At 50.0% G+C, this 19,116-nt stretch overlaps 2 protein-coding genes across 2 annotated transcripts in view; one reads left to right on the top strand and one right to left on the bottom strand.

The window, feature by feature from the left end:
• Nucleotides 1-10,227: 10,227 nt before the first annotated feature.
• On the top strand, nucleotides 10,228-15,569 carry Hsd11b2 (hydroxysteroid 11-beta dehydrogenase 2). Its single transcript, XM_005076287.4, has 5 exons — nucleotides 10,228-10,625; nucleotides 13,530-13,742; nucleotides 13,859-14,044; nucleotides 14,161-14,298; nucleotides 14,455-15,569. Exons 1-5 carry the CDS (start codon nucleotides 10,361-10,363, stop codon nucleotides 14,856-14,858), a joined length of 1,206 nt encoding a protein of 401 aa, XP_005076344.1. The 5' UTR covers nucleotides 10,228-10,360; the 3' UTR covers nucleotides 14,859-15,569.
• A 448-nt stretch (nucleotides 15,570-16,017) lies between these two features.
• Atp6v0d1 (ATPase H+ transporting V0 subunit d1) overlaps nucleotides 16,018-19,116 on the bottom strand; it is a 40,826-nt gene continuing 37,727 nt past the window's right edge. The window contains exons 5-8 of the mRNA XM_005076289.4: nucleotides 17,194-17,271; nucleotides 16,907-17,083; nucleotides 16,741-16,818; nucleotides 16,018-16,634 (exon numbers count right to left, since the gene is read on the bottom strand). Coding sequence (XP_005076346.2) covers nucleotides 16,473-16,634; nucleotides 16,741-16,818; nucleotides 16,907-17,083; nucleotides 17,194-17,271 — 495 coding nt within the window. The 3' untranslated portion in view covers nucleotides 16,018-16,472. The remainder of the gene's footprint in view (nucleotides 16,635-16,740; nucleotides 16,819-16,906; nucleotides 17,084-17,193; nucleotides 17,272-19,116) is intronic.

The raw sequence follows: 19,116 nt of genomic DNA, 5'->3' as shown, positions 1-19,116 counted from the left end.
CTGTGAGTTCGAGGCCAGCTTGGTCTACAGAGCAAGTTCTAGGACAGACTCCAAAGCAATACAGGGAAACCCTGCCTTGAAAAACAAACAAACAAAAAAACAAAAACAAAAGAGCGCTTGCTGCACTTCCAGAGGTTCTGAGTTCAAGTCTCAGGACCCACATTGTGGCTCACAACCACCTATCATGGGATTTGATGTTCTCTTCTGGCATGCAGACATACATGCAGGCAGAGCTCTCATACAAAAAAAAAAAAAACCAATAAAACAGATTCTCTTAAAAATTATAGGAGGCAAAAGGTGGGCACCAGTACTACCAGTTGAAGGTGTTACTCTTACGTGAAGCCTTCTATAGAGCAAAACTGTGAAGTTATATACAATCTCAGGAGGAACCAGGAAATCTCCTTTTATGACGTAAATAGCTGCTCATTGAATCGTTTTTATATAAAAGTTGGTTTTCCTGGACTAGGGCTGTAGCTCAGTGGCAGACCACTTGCTTGGCATGAATGAAGTACTATGCCAGGTGCTGGAAAAGGGAAAAAGGTTCACTTCCAGTATTACAATTCCTTCAGTGTAGAGAATCTATTTTTCCCACACCACTTGTGAAGTTGGAGGGGCTTCTCTGTTTGGGCTTGGTTTTTATTTGCTGCATTCAAGACATTTTGCACCCATTAATTTTTCCTTGTTAAGTTTTTTTTTATGGGTGTTCTGTGCTTTAAGCAAGAAGTACCAGCATTCAATATTTAAAATAGCCTCTTAGCATCCTTGGTGAGAGTCTGGCATCTCTCCTTCTGTTGACTATAGCTAGTGAGGCTTGGAACACAATGTCACCCTTTCCGGAGCTCTCCTCGAAGCTAGATAAGATTTACTCTGTGTCTCTAGTTGGGGACAAGGTGTTTGGAACCAGCGCCTTACACAACAGAACTGCCAGAGGGCTGCTCCTAGGAGGCAAATGAAATAAAAATCATGGTGTTTGAAAAATGTGCCCACAGAGTCCTAGGAACCAAAGACTTTAAGGCTTTGGCTGCCCATAATTCATTTTTTATTTTATGTTTCTTGGAAAACTAAAGGCTTTATTTACTGTGTGTGTTACCTAAGATGTAGGAAGAAAAGCAGAGGTGGGGGAGAGGATGGGGAGGGGAGGGGGAGGGGGAGGGGAAGGCAGGGAGGGGGAGGGGAGGGATGGAGTCTGTTCCAGCTACCGCCTCGCTGCTGACCTGCACTACCCTCCAGGGCTCCGGGGGAGGAGATTTGCTTCCAGTCTGAAATCCATCTCTCTGCTTGCTCTCTATGGGGAATGGTACAGGCGCACTGTTGGCTGCTCTTGCTTACTTTGTTTCAGAATTGTCCATGGCTGAGACACCTGAATTTCTCCTCAAATACTTTAAAGCGAATTCTGTGCTGGGACCTTTCAGGCCTGCTCCTGGCAGATTTTTCTTTGAGTGTTCATATCTCAAAACCTTGTGTAACCCGACACAATTATCTGAAAAAGCTCAGAATCCAAGAGAGCTACATTCTGAGCGAAGAATGAAGGTCAGCGCTGGAAAGGGGTGTTCTCTCCTCTGCTGGGGACTGGGTCCTACCTCACTATGACAATGCCCAATTCATGTCCCAAAGAAAAAGTGCTAACCCCCACACAGGAACCAGCGGGCACACTTGACTGTTTTCTCTGAACAAGGAATCGCTTAATGATCACATTACAATGCTTTGGACCTGGCTGGCAGTTAAAAATACTTCAATAGGGCTGGGGAAATGGCTCAGTGAGGGAATGGCTCGGTGGATAAAAGGTCTCTCTGCACAAGCACAAGGACCTAAGTTTGAATCCCCAGAACCCACATAAAAGTTGAACACATAACACAAGCACATGGAATCCTTGTGCTCCTGTGGAGGGATGGGCGGTGAAGACTGAAGAATGACCATCCAGCTGGCTTGTGACAAGTACAGGGGAGGACGGAACAAAAGAGACCTTGGAGGTGGAGGGCCAACACCCAAGGTTGTCCTCTGACCTTCACACTCACATGCACACTCGCACACACATGCACACACGCACGCACACCTTCAACAGTTGGCCACAGTGGCACGTGCCTGTAATTCCAGCACTGAGAAGGCACACAGGAGGATCACCACAATTTTGAAGTCAGTCTGATTTTTTTTTTTTTTTTTTTTTTTGGTTTTTACGAGACAGGGTTTCTCTGTATTGTTTTGGAGGCTGTCGGTCCAGCCCAGCCTCGAACTCACAGAGATCCGCCTGCCTCTGCCTCCCGAGTGCTGGGATTAAAGGCGTGCGCCACCACCGTCCGGCCCAGCTTGTTTTTTATACCATTTCAGTACTACTGCCCGGCTAAGAACTTACTTTTAATCACCTTGATGCCTGGCCTTCCTACGACTGGAAGCAAGAGTGGCTTTGAACTGCAAAAACCCAACCCATACAGAGTTAGGATTTGAGGTTAAATGGGATTTTTTTGTTTTGTTCATTTCTGTTTTTGGTTTTCAAGACAGGGTTTCTCTGGGTAGCCCTGGCTGTCCTAAAACTTGCTCTGTAGACCAGGCTAGCCTCGAATTCACGGAGATCCACCAGCCCATGTCGGCCTCCCAAAGTGCTGGGATAAAAGGTGTGTGCCACCACCACCCAGCTGGGGTTGACGCTTTTTCTTAGCAAACGGTTGGCTCAATGTGCTGTAACAGGGGAGAGGGCACGGAAGGTGACTCACATTAGAGTACCGTTGGGGCGCCAGCAGATGACCTCGCATTCCAGAAAACCCCAGGCCACAGAACACCTCCCCCACCCCTACTTTTATGCTTAGAAACACCAGTCCCAGCCATTATTTGCATACCAGTGGTGAGAGACCTCCACAGAGAAAGGCACCGCTCTTACATAGGTGGTTGCCTTTTCAAGGAATTCGCTGGAGAGAACTGGAGGCCAGAACAAAACCCCCTCCATCTGGTTTCAGTTTGTTTAAAAGAAGAAGAAAAAAAGCGCATACAGGCCTCCCCACCAGCAATCAGAAGACTGCCTGTGCTTCCCCAGGGTCGTATTAGCCACCAAGGGCGGGGCGCAATTATGTATATGCAAATAAATGACACCAGCCAAGCAACCAAGTTTTGCATCTCTTACCGTTGTTCCACCAAGAAAGGGCCTAAACTAGGGGCGGAGGCAGCTGTAAAGAAACGGCTTTGGAATTAGTTGTAAACATTCAGTTGCCTTAATTCTGCCTTTAGGAGACTTGTTCTGATCCAGAAGGGGGAAAAAAGTTGTGGACTGCTCCCTGAGCATGCTCACCTCCTGGCCTGACTGAAGGCCAGGGCAGTGTGTGGTCTCCTGCTAAGGGCAAAAAGAGTCTTGATGTCTGCATGTCCTAGGGCCCAGCTTTTTTAAATTCTTTATTTTTTTTAACAATTTTTAAATTTTATTTATTTATTTCTCTCTTTTTTTGCGGGGGGAGGGGGTGTCAAGACAGGGTTTCTCTGTAGCTTTGGAGGCTGTCCTGGAGCTCACCCTGTAGACCACTCTGTAGAACTCACAGGATCCGCCTGCCTCTGCCCCGCGAGTGCTGGGATTAAAGGTGTGTGTCACCAATGCCCAGCTACTTATTTTTATTATATTATTATTTTTGTTTGTTTTGCTTTGTTTTTGGTTTTTCGAGACAGGGTTTCTCTGTAGCTTTGGAGGCTGTCCTGGAGCTCACCCTGTAGATCAGGCTGGCTTTGAAATCAGAGATCCGCCTGCCTCTGCCTCCTGAGTGCTGGGATTAAAGGTGTGCATCACCAATGCCCAGTTTATTTTTATTTTATAAGCATTACTGTTTTGTCTGCATGGAACTGGAGTTAGACAGTTGTGAGCTGCCACGTGCGTGCTGGGAATTGAACCCAGATCCTAAACCCCATTATACCTGCCCTTCCTATGAGGAGGGAAGCAACGGGCTGCATTTTCTTAATAAGAACACCCACATTATGCTTTACAAAACTTACGGGAGGAGCAGTCAGGGCTCCTAACCACTGAACCATCTCTTTAGCCCCAGGGACTGACTTTTTTTTTTTTTTTTTTTCCGAGACAGGCTTTCTCTGTATTGTTTTTGCAACCTGTCCTGGAACTCACTTGGTAAACCAGGCTGGTCTCAAACTCACAGAGATCCACTTGCCTCTGCCTCCCGAGTGCTGGAATTAAAGGCGTGTGCCACCAATGCCCGTCGGGACTGGCATCTTAAACCCATATAGGTTGGCTGAATGGAGGGGCTGAGAAAATTTTGACAATAGCAAAATGTTTTGTTTAACACACACACACACACACATGATTAATTCAAAATCAAACACATAATGAATCTGAGGTGTTTCTGGCAGCCCTTGCATATATTACAACCTGCAAATTTACCACAGACTTGCTTCTGAACACTTGACATGCACTGTGTACGCCATCATGCTATACAACAGCAGCAAAAGATACCTGCAATGCCTCTCTTCAGATTTCAGGCTATGTGTGTTATAGATTATGGTATTTTTCTATCCATACAGGCTTCTTTGTTCTTATAGAAACAGTGGTTTGGTTTTAGAAGAAAAAAACAGAATATTTTTAGTTAGTCCTCAGTGTGTATCAAATTTATAGATTTTTTGAATTGTATTACGTTAGAGTGTCTTATTTTTAAAATTGCTATTTGAGTTGTTGACTTAAGTTTCATTTTAAAAAAACATTAAATGAAAGCTGGGCAGAGTGACACATGCCTATAATTCCAGCATTTCAGAAGCTGGCACAGGGGGATTGAGAGTTTGAAACCAGGTTGGACTATGTAAAACCTTATCTTAAGAAAAAAACAAGCAAGGCTGATTGTGGTGGCACACACCTTTAATCCCAGCACTTGGGAGGAAGACACAAGTTAGTTCAAGATCAGCCAGAAAAACATAGTTGAAACACTGTCACAAAGAAAAAAATTTAAAGAAAAAAAAAAAAGCAAAACAGAACAAGAGCAAAATCATTAAATAAATATTGCTTTGGGATTAGTATAGAATTTCCAAAAGTTTCTGAAACATACATCTCCTGTTTTCTACTACGTAGTTGTGCAAAACAGTTTTCCCAGCATTAACATATAAAATTTAAATGCTGATCAACTCTGAGGAACACTGAAGATGTTCTATGTCATCCAGTATCAAATATTTAACCTACGTGAGCATAGTAGCTCACACCTGTAATCCCAGCACTTGGTAGCTGAAACTAGAGGATCGTCATAAGCTCAAATCCAGTCTAGGCTGCTATAGAGTGAGATCCTATCTCAAAAACACAAAAACAGAGCAGGTAAGACGGCTCAGCTGCACAAGTCTGATGTCCTGAGTTTGATGCTCAGAGCCCACCTAAAGGGTTAAAACTGAGTCCTCAAATATGCCATTTGACTTCCAGATGTGTGCTGTGGCACTCACACATCTCCAGATATATATTATACTCACACACACAAATAAAAAATTAAAATATATATTTAAAAATAGAACAGCTGGGCGTGGTGGCACATACCTCAGATGCCAGCACTCAGGAGGTAGAGGCAGGCAGATCTCTGTGAGTTCATGGCCAACCTGGTCTACAAAGCAATTTCCAGGACATCTGGAGCTATTTCATAGAGAAAACCTGTCTTGAAAAACCAAAATAATACTAATACTACTACTAATAATAATTCAACCAAGATTTAGTTCCTTATGTAAAAATTTTTTTTTTTGTTTTATGAGACAGGGTTTCTCTGTATTGTTTTGGAGACTGTCCTGGAACTTGCTCTACAGACCAGGCTGGCCTTAGACTCAGACATCCACCTGCCTCTGCCTCTTCCCGAGTACTGGGATTAAAGACGTGTGCCCTCACACCTGGAAAGTATATCTATTTTATATACCTATATCTGGAATCACATAAAAAATTCTATGAGACTGGGCATGGTGGTCCACACCCTCAATCCCAGCACCTGTAAAACTGAGACTGGTGAATTCCTGAGTCCTGGGTCAGCCTGGTTTACATAACAAGCTCCAGGCTAACCCAGGCTACATGTTAAGAATTGTGCCCCCCCCCCCGTACCCCTACCCCCCCCCCCCCCCGGGGTAAAGGAGGCTGTGAGTGGGAAAGATTAAAAACGCTCCAAGGGCACAGCACTGAGCCCTGAGCCCGTGTCCTTCCATATACCAAGAGGCTAAAGGAGAGCACTGAGCTCTGAGCCCGTGTCCTTTCATATACCAAGAGGCTAAAGGAGAGCATCTGCGTCAGACAGACACTGAGAGAACAGAAAAGCCCAGCGGACCCAGACTGGCATGCAGAAAACACACAATAAATGTGAAAAGATTACGATTAACTCTCCCAAAAGGATCTGACTCAGAGTCCACTAAGTAGTCGCCCCAGACCTCTCAACTGGGCCTTGCTCTCCCCTGAGGCTGATCCAGAAAATTCTGCAGAGTACAAAATGTTTCCCACCTTCCGGGACCCTACTCCCTAAACATCTGCCTTCAATCTTGGAGGCCATAAAACAATTCAAGAGAGTCGCAGAAATGGCCTGGGAATCTAGGTGATGCTCGTGGGACCCTGGATCTCACTGCTTACCACCCCCCCTCCAGGTAACCAAGGGGCAAAATCTCCAGGTGCTCACATTAAACAGGGTACCTCTGAAAAATGAGAGGGTTTGGGGTATTTTGAAGGGAGTTAGTCATTTCCAGGCTTCCGAAGGCACATTAGCCCACAAGCATCCAACTGCCTCTGGCCTCTGGCCTCAGACACTCGAGGCTCTGTCTGACTACATAAGACCTCTGTTCCTGGCCCTTACCTGGCTGTAGCAACAAGACCCTAGACCTACATCTGCTTCCCAAATCTACTTCCTGGCCAGCTGGGACAGAGGTCTTATTTGCTCAAGACCATGCATTGTTCTCTTTTGCTCATGAAATGAAGGCCACGAGGCCACTGTGGTAAATGCAGCTCTGTACTGACTCAGTTCTCAAAAACATGGATTTTTGCATTTAAGCCTGAGGTTAAGTGTTGAGGCTGGGCCTGAGAGGACCCCAAGAGGCCTCTGACAGAGGTTGCCAGAGCTCAAAGCACAAGAAGTCTGGAGGCCAGTGCATGGAGTGAGGGGTATTCTGGGAAGAAGATGTCTTCCAGGGTTTAGGAAGATGATGAGACCAACTTTGGACATGTTGTGTGCAAGTGGCTTATGGTGTCCATGGGAGGCATCCAGGGCAGCTGGATGCGTGGGCCTGCAGTCAAGAGGGAGGCCTTGGCTGGAAAGCCAGAGTGTGGGTGTCGCCAGCATGTGAGTAGGAAGACGAGATGAGCTCATGGGTGGAGGAGGTGAGTATGAGGCCTCCACAACCAGACACTCATGCACACAGAAGACAAGTTTATGAAGAAGGCTGAGGAAGGGCAGAGAACTGGGAGGAAAAACCAGCATCAAAGAGAGAGAGCCGAACCTGGCAGTCAAGAGAGGCCGAGGAGCAGAGGCTTGGAGGGGTAAGGGAGACAGCTGAAGGCAGAAGAAGTCTGGTTCCAAGAATATCGCTTTTACAGATGCACCCTCCCGGACAGCCAGCAGATGGTGCTAGTGAGTCACTGGTCATCAAAGCAAGAGAGCAGACAGCCTTCTAGTTACAGACCCTAGGTCCTCCAGAGCCCGAGGCATGCAATGGTTGGCTAACCAGGTTTCTGATCAAAGGGTGAGGTTGGGGCTGGGAGATGGAACAAAGGATTAAGAGTGTGGTCTGAGTGCTTGGGACCAGGTGGCTCTGGGAACTCTATTTTTGGTAAACCTCCACTAACCTGCCCTTCTAGATCCTGCCTTATCTGCTAGGGTACCTGCCCTCTGCCCACGCCACCCCTCCCCACTCCTCTCCCATTGAGGCCCCTACTAGGCCAGATTCCTGATTCTGGCAGAAGTTGGTTCTCTAACCCAAGGCAGGCTCAAGCTGGCACCAGGCCTCAGACAGGGCTGGGCTGGCCCCTCCCAGTTATGAGACACTTTCCACTTCTGTGGCACCTCCACCTGATGAGGGGAAGGGTCAGTGTCTGAGGAGGCTCTGGGAGTCAGAGAACAGGTCCTAGGAGGGAGGTGCCATGGTCTCTTGACTCAGAAAATGGGAGGGGGTGGGGCAGGGAGCAGGTGTCTCAGAAATGTGGCAGACGGTCCAGTCTTATCAAGTCTCAGAAAAGCTCCACCTGAAGTGGTCCACTGTCCTAGAAGCAGCCCAGCCGTCTTGTATCCCACAACCAAAGGCAATTCCCTCTACCCAATATCTGCTTTCGGCCAATCTCTCTCAGGCCCAGCCTGCACTTCCCCACGTACTTTACAGGAGCAAGGTAGAGGCCTGGTTCTCAGTCCCCCCTCACCTCACAGTCTTGCTTCTCTTTCTCTACTCCTTTCTAACCCTGCTCCAAGTACCAGTACTGTGAGCAAGCTTGACCGTCCTCCAGGACTCTGCTTTCTTCCTTTCCTCCCACAAGGAGAGTACTTAAAAGGGCTGAGACTGGAGAGACTGTAGCTGGGGTCTGAGGAGGGTTAGCCGGATCTGGGAGGGCTGATGAACCTAACACTTTCAGTTAAAGTAGGGGACATTGTTCTCTTCTGGACCTGGACAATTGACTCAGGACAATAGAAGTCAGTGGTTTGGAAAAGGATTGTTTCCCTGAATTTGTAGAAGCAAGAGGACCTAGACGGGAGGAAGAGCTGTAGGAAATACACATGCCACATGCACACCTGCACGCATGCACATATAAGATCACAACACGGCACAGAACCCCACGGACACAAGTGCATAGAAACAAAAGAATGCAAGGCCACACAGACACACACACACACACACACGCACACACACACACACACGCACGCACACACACACACACACACACACACATGCACGCACGCACGCGCGCCTTACTCAGGCAATCCTGCCTCCCAGGCCAGGGTTGTACCATCACCTGTATTTCCAGAGGGAAGGCAGGAGGGGCACATGACTGGCTCTGAGTGCAGATGGGGTCTCCACCCAGCGCTCCTCCCCTCAAGTGGGTCTGGACTCCAGCTCCTTCTTGGAGATTCCTCTGACCCTTCAGGAACCCATGCCTGGATAGAAAAGCAGCTTTGGAAGAGTTTTCATGAAACTCTGGAACAGAGTCTGGACACCGGACAGAGAATGAGCCACAGGCCAGAGAGCTATGATTAGAAGTTCATGGCCTCCCAGGACCCAGAAAGGACAGAGATGAGGAGCCGGGCAAGGTCTGGAGATTCACAGAAGCAGGGATCTCCACTGCCATAGTCTGTGCCTCCTCTGCATAGGGGCTGGCACCCAGCTACTGGCACTCACCGCCAATGCCTGCTAGAGCCCTGGCATGCATGGTAGGCACAGAGCGCCAGACACGGGGGTGGCAGGGGTGCCAGGCCACACACAAACAAGGACCTTCATACACACTGGGAGGGAAGTGCACCCACACAGTACTTATTTCACCCCCTGGGGACTCAGGGTAGCAGGTCAGGGACCACCCTGTCCTGACACTTCTTCCAGGTGTTCCCCTTAGCTTGGTTCTTGGGGAGGGGAGGGGTGAAGTAAAAGGAGACTTTGATGATCCTGTGACGTCTCACTCACACACATGCACTTGTGTGGCTTCCCCAGTTCTGGACTTGGAAGAAAGTGGGGGGGTGAAACAGAAACTCCCAAGAATCCTGGTCTGGCGATTCTAGCTGTGGTTGGGAAGTACTCAGGCGAGAGTGCACATTTGGGTGTGTGCACCAGGAACCTTAGGCCATGGCACCGCGGGTGTGGCCCGGAGCAGACTCTGACTAGTTCCATGCATGTTCTGGAAGTCACGGCAGCCACAGCGATATCAATGTGGAATACTTGGATGAAAGTTGGTGTTGGTGTGTGTGTGTGTGTGTATGTGTGTGTGTGTGTGTGTGTGTGTGTGTGTAGGTATTCTGAGGAAGTGTGGGCACACCTGAGCGCGGAGGTTCAGAGCCCTTGGCGTGCAGGAGTGAATGAGATGCAGGGTACAGGGTTGGGCAGATTGGCTCTTTCCCCGGCGAAGTCGGCGACTGACGGCTCCGCCTCGTGCAACAACTTGGGACTTTGTTCCGGCTTCTTCGAAAGCGGATCTAGCCGAGGGGGCGGGTCGGGGGGGGGCACCTGCCTGCGGTGGGGCGAGGAGATAGAAGTGCAGAAAAGCCCACCCCAGCCCCGCCCTCGCCCCGCCCCCACCCCGCCCCCGGGGTGCTTTATAAGCTGGGTCCGAGGGCCCGCAAAGAAAGCGAGTATCCCTCCCACCCAGGCCGTGGTTTCTCTACACTCTGTGTCCTGGCCGAGTCCCTCTCCGCGCTCCCCAACCCGGCCCTCGTCACGCCCCAGCCCGGTCCGGCCCGGCCCCGCAGTCATGGAGCGCTGGCCTTGGCCATCGGGCGGCGCCTGGCTGCTAGTGGCTGCCCGCGCGCTGCTGCAGTTGCTGCGCTCAGACCTACGTCTGGGCCGCCCGTTGTTGGCGGCGCTGGCGCTGCTGGCCGCGCTTGACTGGCTGTGCCAGCGCCTGCTGCCCCCGCCGGCGGCACTCGTGGTGCTAGCTGCTGCCGGCTGGATCGCGTTGTCCCGCCTGGCGCGCCCTCCTCGCCTGCCCGTGGCCACTCGCGCGGTGCTCATCACCGGTGAGTGCGTAGAGCGCAGGGACTCCAGGCTGGAGGGCGGGACCGCACACCTAGAGGGCACCATCCAGGCGCACCCAGCAGCTCAGAAGTGAGAGTCCTTCTCTCCGAGATGCAAGAGTGTGAGCCAAGTAGGAAGCTCAGGGCACCTCACCAAGTCCGGGTTAACTACCTGCGGCTGGGCGAGTGATGGAGGGAAAGTTAGGTAGAGAGTGGGCAGGTGCTCAATGAACATTAGTGACTGAGGAGAGACGGAGTGTATGCTGTGTTCTTCCCTAAGAGACCAGGTGTGGAGCAGAGGGCAGTACTCTAAGGGACTGCAGAAGTCTCGAGAAAGGAAATGCCATCCCTTGAACTCTCTCTGGCATCCCCATGTCACTGGAACACACTCTCTGCTAGTCTCAGGAGAGCTTAGATATGAGTTCTGCTCCCCTGACCTCCACAGACTGGAATCCTTGGAGTTCAGAACCGCCTGAGGTCACAGCAGCTGGATAGTAAGTAGCTGCTGCTTGGATCTAGCTATCCATTGCCAAAACTGCAGCCGTCTGCACCTAGCATTTCATCCTGCCCAGCCCCGGGTGCCCGGGAAAGAGGCCTCAGAGTACTGGACTCAGGTGTCTCTGGTGCCTGGCTGAGCTCTCTTTGTCTGGAGCAGGGAATAAATCTGTCATCAGAGGGAGGGAAGGGGAAGGGGGGCTGCAGACCCAGCAGGAAATGGGGAGGGGGAGGAAGGCCAGGGGGCACTGGTCCATTGCATGGGAGGAGGAGCAGCCTTGTTTTTCCCCCAACCACCACAGCTTCTCAGAGATCTTGGTCCTTTGTAGGTGGTCTGTATGACTGGATGGGGCTGGGAGAATTTCGGAGGAAATCCTTGAACTGGACCTTAGAGGAAGTCGGGTGGAGACAGGTGGAATACGAAATGTGTCTTGGATCACAGAAAGGGCATGGAACAAAGGCTTAAGACAGGAATAAGCACATGGTTTGGGAAAGGGATAGTCAATAACCAGTCTGACTGTGGGGGTGTGGTGGGATGTGAAGTTTCCTTGGGAGACCTGAATGTCAGGTGAGAAACCAGATTGTATTAAGGTAGAGGAGGATGGCACATAGGTTATGTTCAGCAGAGGGAGTGGGGATCAGGCAAGATGGGAGAGACTTCCAGCCTCAGGGAACCCCAGTTTCAGGAGGTTGAGAAAGGAACGCTATCCAACTCTCTTGGAATGAAGCAGGGACTAGGTTATAGGACAGATCGCTTCCTATCCTCTAATCTGTGAGCTGCTTCACCAGGTCCTAAGCCTTTTCAGGTTCTACAGGCCTGGCTGGGCAGTCTTTCCAGAGATCTGACCTCAGGTTTTAGTGCTGCTGTTACTTCCAGTTTTGAGCCTGAGCAAGAGGAGACCTGGGCTCCCTTCATCTCTTTGAATCTTACTGCTGTATAAGACAGCAAATTGGATTCTAGCTTCCCTATGTCTGCAAATTCTGGGGGTTTTCCCAGTTACCATCAAGCAGCAAGGCACTTAAGTGTCCAGGTCCTGCCCCACCTGCCAAGAACACCGCTTTATACCTGCAGAACTGTCACTCATTCCTCCCAAAGAATGTCCAAGAGCTGTTTGTCAAATCTTCTCCACAAGCTCAGACATGGAGTCAAGCTTGGGCTTCGTGGTGTGGTACCCTGTGTGCCTGCACGTGTATATATTTGTGCTGATGGGTAACTGGGTTCAAGCTCATGTGTGAACATCCAGGCAAGTTACAGATGTTTGCAGATGAGCAAGAGGATAAAGTGTGGGTGAGTGTCAGGACCCCAGAGCTAAAACTCTGGGAGGCTTTAGTGGAGTGCTATCTGATCCAGAAGGAAGCAGAGGCAAGTGTGTATCTGTGCACACAAACTCCCCTCCCCCAGTCAGATTTGCCTCAGAAGGACCCCTCCACACAGGCTGGCAGGCCCCAGCCACACAAAGCCCGGTTTGCAGCCCCCTGCCCAGCTTTGTTCTCCTCTCAGCACAGGGGGCGGGGCTGAGGCGGGGAGGGGTGCTGTTTGTCCAGGAGTGGGGAAGCCTAGCTGCAAAGCAGCATTTCTACTCAGCAGGACCCCGGGGCTGGCGGCTCCAAAGCACCTCCTCCTCCTGCACTGGCCCTCCTCCTCCTCTCACTGGCCACCCACAGAGCCAGGATCAGAATGGAAACCATCAAGGAAGCAAGGGCTTATCAGTACCAGGGACCCCCACACTGGGGCCTTGCCTGGTGGTTCTTATCTCAGCATACCAAGGACAAGAAAATGAAGCCTCCATGAGTGGCAGCCGACCTCAGGTCACACTTGGTGGTGTGGGAAGAGATTCCAGTGCATGTCTGTTTTCTTCACTTACCGTGCATGGTTCCTGTCCTGAGAGGGAAGTGGTCTGTGGCTCAACAAACATATATGCCCAAAGCCAGTGACTGGAATTCCAAGGGCAGATTTCAAGGGGAGTCGGGAATGGGGCTCCTGGAACAATAGTAGGGTGCTGAGGCAGTCGGACAAGATCAGGGTGATGTCATCAGAGAACTGCGGCTTTATTCTAAAGGATCCCAAGGAAGCAGAAAACTTTTGGGAATTAGCAGTGGCAGAGTGATGCTGTCATTTTAAAATACCCCTCTGGTTTTGGTAGTCGACTCGTGAGACAAGATGGGACCAAACTGTTTCTTCTCTAAAGGTTTATCCGTCACATCTGGTAGGTTAGCTACAGGGAATCAGGGAGATGACAGATGTCACAGAATTGATGCACACAGTTCAGTCAAGAGGACAAACTTTTGTTTGAAAGGATGGAGGGAGGGCTGAGTGGTCAGGGGCCTAGATTCTACCCACATATGGGTGACCCGTGGCTTGTCTTGGGCTGGGCCACTATGGGAATTCACTGGCTATCCTACCCTGGTTAGGTTGTGACACTGGTTTTGGCAAGGAGACAGCTAAGAAACTGGATGCCATGGGTTTCATGGTGCTGGCCACTGTGTTGGATTTGAATAGCCCTGGTGCCCAAGAACTGCGTGCCTGCTGCTCCCCTCGCTTAAAGCTGCTGGAGATGGACCTGACCAAGCCAGAGGACATCAAGCGTGTGCTGGAGTTCACCAAGGCTCACACCACAGGCACTGGTCAGCAGATGTGGCTCCATTAGGGCTGGGCATGGCTGGGTGAGTGTGAGGGAGGCGGGGATGGCATGTTTGCTGTCAGCTGACCCGAAGCCTCCCTCCTGCTTTTGTGCCCTCAGGCCTGTGGGGTCTGGTTAACAATGCTGGCCTCAACAGTGTAGTGGCCGATGTAGAGCTGTCCCCTGTGGCAACTTTCCGAAACTGCATGGAGGTGAACTTCTTTGGTGCACTTGAACTGACTAAGGGTCTCCTGCCGCTCCTCCGACACTCAAGGGGACGTATTGTGACAGTTGGCAGCCCAGCAGGTGGGTAGTGCCCTCCACTCTTGAGGCACAGTAGTAAAGTGCCTGCTATCAGGTGAAGAATGATTTGGGGAATCCCTGGCCAAAGCTGAGCAGCTTCTCCCCCATTCTACTCCCAGGAGACATGCCGTATCCCTGCTTAGCAGCCTATGGAACCTCCAAGGCAGCTGTAGCACTGCTTATGGACACATTTGGTTGTGAACTGATTCCCTGGGGTATCAAGGTCAGCGTTATCCAGCCTGGCTGCTTCAAGACAGGTGAGGGTTCAGGTTTGGGGTGGGATATGCATGTGGCCTGGGTGTGTGGTCTGAGGTCTGGCATGGCTTTGGTTATAGGCATAGTTCACATTAAATAGATTAGTGGCCCTTGGCTCCTCCAGCTGCTGCCTTCTGACTTTGCTGTCCCTTCTCCAGAGTCAGTGACCAATGTGAACCTCTGGGAGAAGCGCAAGCAACTGCTGCTGGCCAACCTGCCTGGAGAGCTGCTGCAGGCCTATGGTGAAGACTACATTGAGCACCTGCACGGGCAGTTCCTGCATTCACTCAGAATGGCGGTGCCTGACCTCAGCCCGGTTGTAGATGCCATCATTGATGCCCTGCTGGCAGCTCAGCCACGCCGCCGTTATTACCCAGGCCGTGGCCTGGTACTCATGTATTTCATTCACTACTACCTGCCAGAGGGCCTGCGGCGCCGCTTCCTGCAAAACTTCTTCATCAGCCACTGTCTGCCCCGAGCACTGAGGTCTGGCCAGCCTGGCCCTGCTCCTGCTCAGGACACACCCCAGGACCCAAACCCTTCCCTAGTGGCGGCTAGGTGAGCCACAGATGGTCTGACTAAGAGCTCCAGCAGAGAGGCTCCATGAGCCCTTGGCTCTCTTTCCTAGCCATTATAAACCTCTCAAGCTCGCCCTAGAACAGCAGTTTTTAACCTGTGAGTCGTGACACCTTTGGCAAATTTCTATCTCCAAAAATATTTACATTATAATTCATAACAGTAGCAAAATTACAGTTATGAAGTAGTAACAAAAATAATTTTATGACTAGAGGTCACCATATCATGGGCAACTGTATTGAAGAGGGCACAGCATTAGCTAGGTTGAGATCCGCTGCCCTAGAGTTTGTGTTAAGAAAAGCCCAGACTCTACTGTTGATGCTTAGTCCAGGCCGTGGAGGCTGAAGTTTGCTAGGGAGTCTTTGAACCTCTCTGCTCTTCCATGAATTCACACAAACCCTACCGGGCATAATGCTCCACACCGAAACTTGGAGAACCCAGCTCAGTGGAGAGTTTTATGCAAGATTATCTGTAGCCTTTGATCAGACTCAATAGTGATTAGGCAGGTGGGTACCTTCTCAGGATTGTCTTGGCACCAATGCTTTGGCTCTGAAAGTCCAGAGTAAATCCCAATTGCCTATTGCCTGACTCAAGAGTCAGGTCCTCAACTACCTGCTCCCAAACCACAGGGAAGCTGCATATTGTATTTGCCTGGTTGTTGGCATTTTAAAATAAAGACACGTTTTTATGTCTCCTAGAATGGGGGAGGTCAGTGTTTGAAGGCGGTGACTGCCTGGTTGCCTTTGGTGTGATTATGTGACAGAGATTGGAACCAGCAGGGAAGCTAACTGGCCTTCCCAGGCACTCTGTGGTTCATATCCCTCTTCTACTGACCTCAGGCAGATAAATCTCTTATCCCTAGATCTGGGTTTCTGCATAGAGAGATGAAGGTAATGGCCAATTTACAGGACTTGGTGAAGCAGTTAGGGAGCTCTGGGGTTCCCAGAGCCAAGATTCAACTCCTCTCTAACAAGCCCTACCTCAGCCTATCTTTGGGCCTGAGCTCCTAGAAGAAGGAGCCTCCTCCAGGGACTCCCCTAACCCTGTGACTGCCAACTGCAGGAGGGGCCCAAGGGTACAGTGACAAAGAAAGCTGGGAGTCAAGGAGAGATACTAGGACTCAAAGGAGATAGCACTCAGCAGGCTTTTTAAAGAGGGGAACTTTATTATCTCAGAGGGTCAAGAGCTGACGGACAGGGCTGCAAAGCTACTCCCCCCATACCCCCAAAACACACACTCTCTAATCTTCCCATGGGCCATGGCTCTGGGGATGACCCACAGAGAAGAAAGCATCACACTGTCCCAGAGGTTCTCAGGTTAGGGAGGGACACGAAAATGACACAAGTTTCTTAGACACGTCAAAGGCTGTAAACATAGGGCTGGGGGCTCTTTGCTCTGGAGGAGATACTGGTCCATTCTTCATCAGGGGAAAGGTACCTAATCCCTTTTTAGGTCTAAGAGCAGTCCCAGAGGGAGCCATGGAAGGTGGTCAACCCCAGGACAATGTGCTACACCTTACCAGGTGAGACAAGTGAGCCATGAGCTTCTCCACAGCACACAAAGACACACACAGTGCATTTGGGAACCTTAAGTTAGAACTCTAGAAGATGGGAATATAGTTGTCGATCTTGGCGCGATGGCGCTGGGCGATGCACTCAGCAATCCACACGATGTTGCGACATTCCTGTTCCTTAAGCTTCACAAAGGCATAAAAGACACCAAAGTGGAACTGGTTCAGGAAGGCCAGCTTGTTGAGCTTCACCTGTGGACAGACACGGGTGTGACTCACAGGGGCTGTGGCCAGCAATGTGAGTCCTAAGTCACAACCCTCCCTGGACTGTGCGGGTTCTACAGAGCCCTGTGCTCACCTCATGCTCAAAGAATCGGTCCTCCAGGGTTTTGTCTCCAGGATTGCTACCTGCACCCTCAAAAAGCAGTTTGTATTCCTGGCCAGGAAATGGAGAGAAGCACAGCTATGAGTGCTGCTGGGTGTGCCAACATGGCTACCTAAACCTTGTCAGCCAGGGCACTCACCGGGTAGTAATCAGCTACATTCTTGACCTGTTCATAGTCATCAGCCCGAGCCAGCTGAGCCAAGCCCTCAGGGTAGAGTCGGCCACAGTGTGGAAAGAGCTTGGCACGGTCCTCCTTGGACAGCTCTGTGCCGAAAGAGTTGATGGTGATGATGAAGGCGCGGCGGTCTGCTTCAAACTGCAGGGCCAGTGCATAGGTGAGGAGAGAAAGAAGACGAGGGAGACATAGCCAGTCAGTTGGCAAGGATCAGTGGGAACAAAAGACAGAGAGGTAAGGCAGGCACTCACCTCTAGGATAGGACACATGGCATCAGCTGTGGTCCCACCCAATAGAGTGCAGAACTTGTAGAAGGACTCCAGATAGGCCTGCAGAGAGAGTAGTGTTTGCTTAGAGCAAGGAGAGCAATGCTGGGAGACCTAGTCAGGGGTTGGAGAGGTGGCTCAGTGGTTATGCTCTTCTAGAGGACCTGGGTTCAATTCTCAGAACCCACATAGTGGCTTACAACTGTCTGTAACTACATTTCCAGGTGACCTGACATCCTTACATAAGCATACACAGAGGCAAAACACCAATGCACATTAACACATTAAAACACAAAAAACTGGAGCTAGAGAGATGGCTCAAGGGTTAAGAGTACTGCCTGCTCTTCCAGAGGTCCTGAGTTCAATTCCCAGCAACCACACAATGGCTCACACCATCTGTAATGAGATCTGGTGCCCTCTTCCTGCCTGCAGGGATACATGCAGGCAGAACACTGTATTCACAATAAATAAATCTTAAAAAAACAAAAACAAAACAAAACAAAAAACAACCAACCAACCAAACAAACAAACAAAAACCACTAACAAAACCCCACAATATTAAAGAAAAAGAGAAAACAAAAAGACACCTAGTCAGTTTACTTCTCCTCCCTCTAAGCCTTTTATGGTTGGGATGGGCCAGCTGATTCTATGACAATTTCCCTGTACCAAAATATCTACCAATTTCAACAGTTAATCACCCAAGCTAGCAGTAGCTTGCTGCTTTCTATCTAGGGGTGGCAAAACAGTTTCTGGCCTACTGTCTGCTTCAGGGAACATATTCCCACCCCTTTCTCTTGGACAGCCAAGCTTAGAGGGGGTTCTGTCTTCTTCCTGGTGGTCTGCCTTTTCTCCTTGTCTCCAAAAACCAGGTATCCAAGAGCTAGTGAGGGGAAGTTATCCACAGAATTCACAAATGGTCTGGACTGAATCATAAGCCTTCCCTTACAACAACCCACCTTGCAGAACGTTAACTCCTCCCATCCCCAGGCAGTCCCTTGGCATCAACAGTAGGAACCAAATTATCAGGTCAGTTCCTGCTGAATGATGGCTATTGCCTATGTGAAAGCAGGCCTCAGTCAATAACTAGGTACATGGGCTACTGGCGGAAATAAGTACTTTTTGTCCAAGCAAATTAGATCTTCTGAGCATGCGGAAAGGACAGGTCAGCCCCAAATACAAGACCTTTCCTGATTCTCATTCATAAAGACACACAGGTTTCTTGTTTTTTTTTTTTTTGTTTGTTTGTTTGTTTTTTTGTTTTTTGGTTTTTCGAGACAGGGTTTCTCTGTGGCTTTGGAGGCTGTCCTGGAACTAGCTCTTGTAGACCAGGCTGGCCTCAAACTCACAGAGATCCGCCTGCCTCTGCCTCCCAAGTGCTGGGATTAAAGGGGTGTGCCACCAACGCCCGGCCCATGGGTAACAATCTTGCATGAAACTTCACTCAAACACCACCTAAGGTCCCCTATGTAGCATGGTCACAGAGATGCTGGATCCATATACTAAGGACTATTCTGAGTTGGGGTTGGGGGGCTTGCAAGGTATGAAAAACTTCACATTCAGGTTTTTCTGAGCTGGCTTGGACACACAGGACCTGCCATTCCAAGAGAGATGAGATGAGACCCAGAGCCCCATAAGCACAGTGACACTATGCAAGATGAGCTTAAGTGGAGAACCTGAAGCGGGCCACTGAAATCACAGGAAACAAAAACCCAGTATAAGTCAATAAGAAAAATCCTAGAGGCCAGGCAGTGGTGGCACACACTTTTAATACCAGCACTCTGGAGGCAGAGGCAGGCAGATCTCTGAGTTCAAGACCAGCCTGGTTTACAAAGCAGATGCCAGGACAGCCAGGGCTGTTACCCTGAGAAGCTCTGTCTTGAAAAACCACACACACACACACACACACAC

Source organism: Mesocricetus auratus, unplaced genomic scaffold (genome assembly GCF_017639785.1).
Source record: "Mesocricetus auratus isolate SY011 unplaced genomic scaffold, BCM_Maur_2.0 Super-Scaffold_100062, whole genome shotgun sequence".
Lineage (NCBI taxonomy): Eukaryota > Metazoa > Chordata > Mammalia > Rodentia > Cricetidae > Mesocricetus > Mesocricetus auratus.
The sequence above is the reverse complement of the archived record's forward strand: the minus strand, read 5'-3'. Positions and strand labels throughout refer to the sequence as shown.

Excerpts from the sequence above, each read along its gene's own strand:
- Hsd11b2 (XM_005076287.4), top strand. The coding sequence starts at position 10,361 with ATGGAGCGCTGGCCTTGGCCATCGGGCGGCGCCTGGCTGCTAGTGGCT. Across the intron at positions 13,743-13,858 it reads GGCTCACACCACAGGCACTG|GCCTGTGGGGTCTGGTTAAC; the intron begins GTCAGCAGATGT and ends TTGTGCCCTCAG. Across the intron at positions 14,045-14,160 it reads GACAGTTGGCAGCCCAGCAG|GAGACATGCCGTATCCCTGC; the intron begins GTGGGTAGTGCC and ends TTCTACTCCCAG.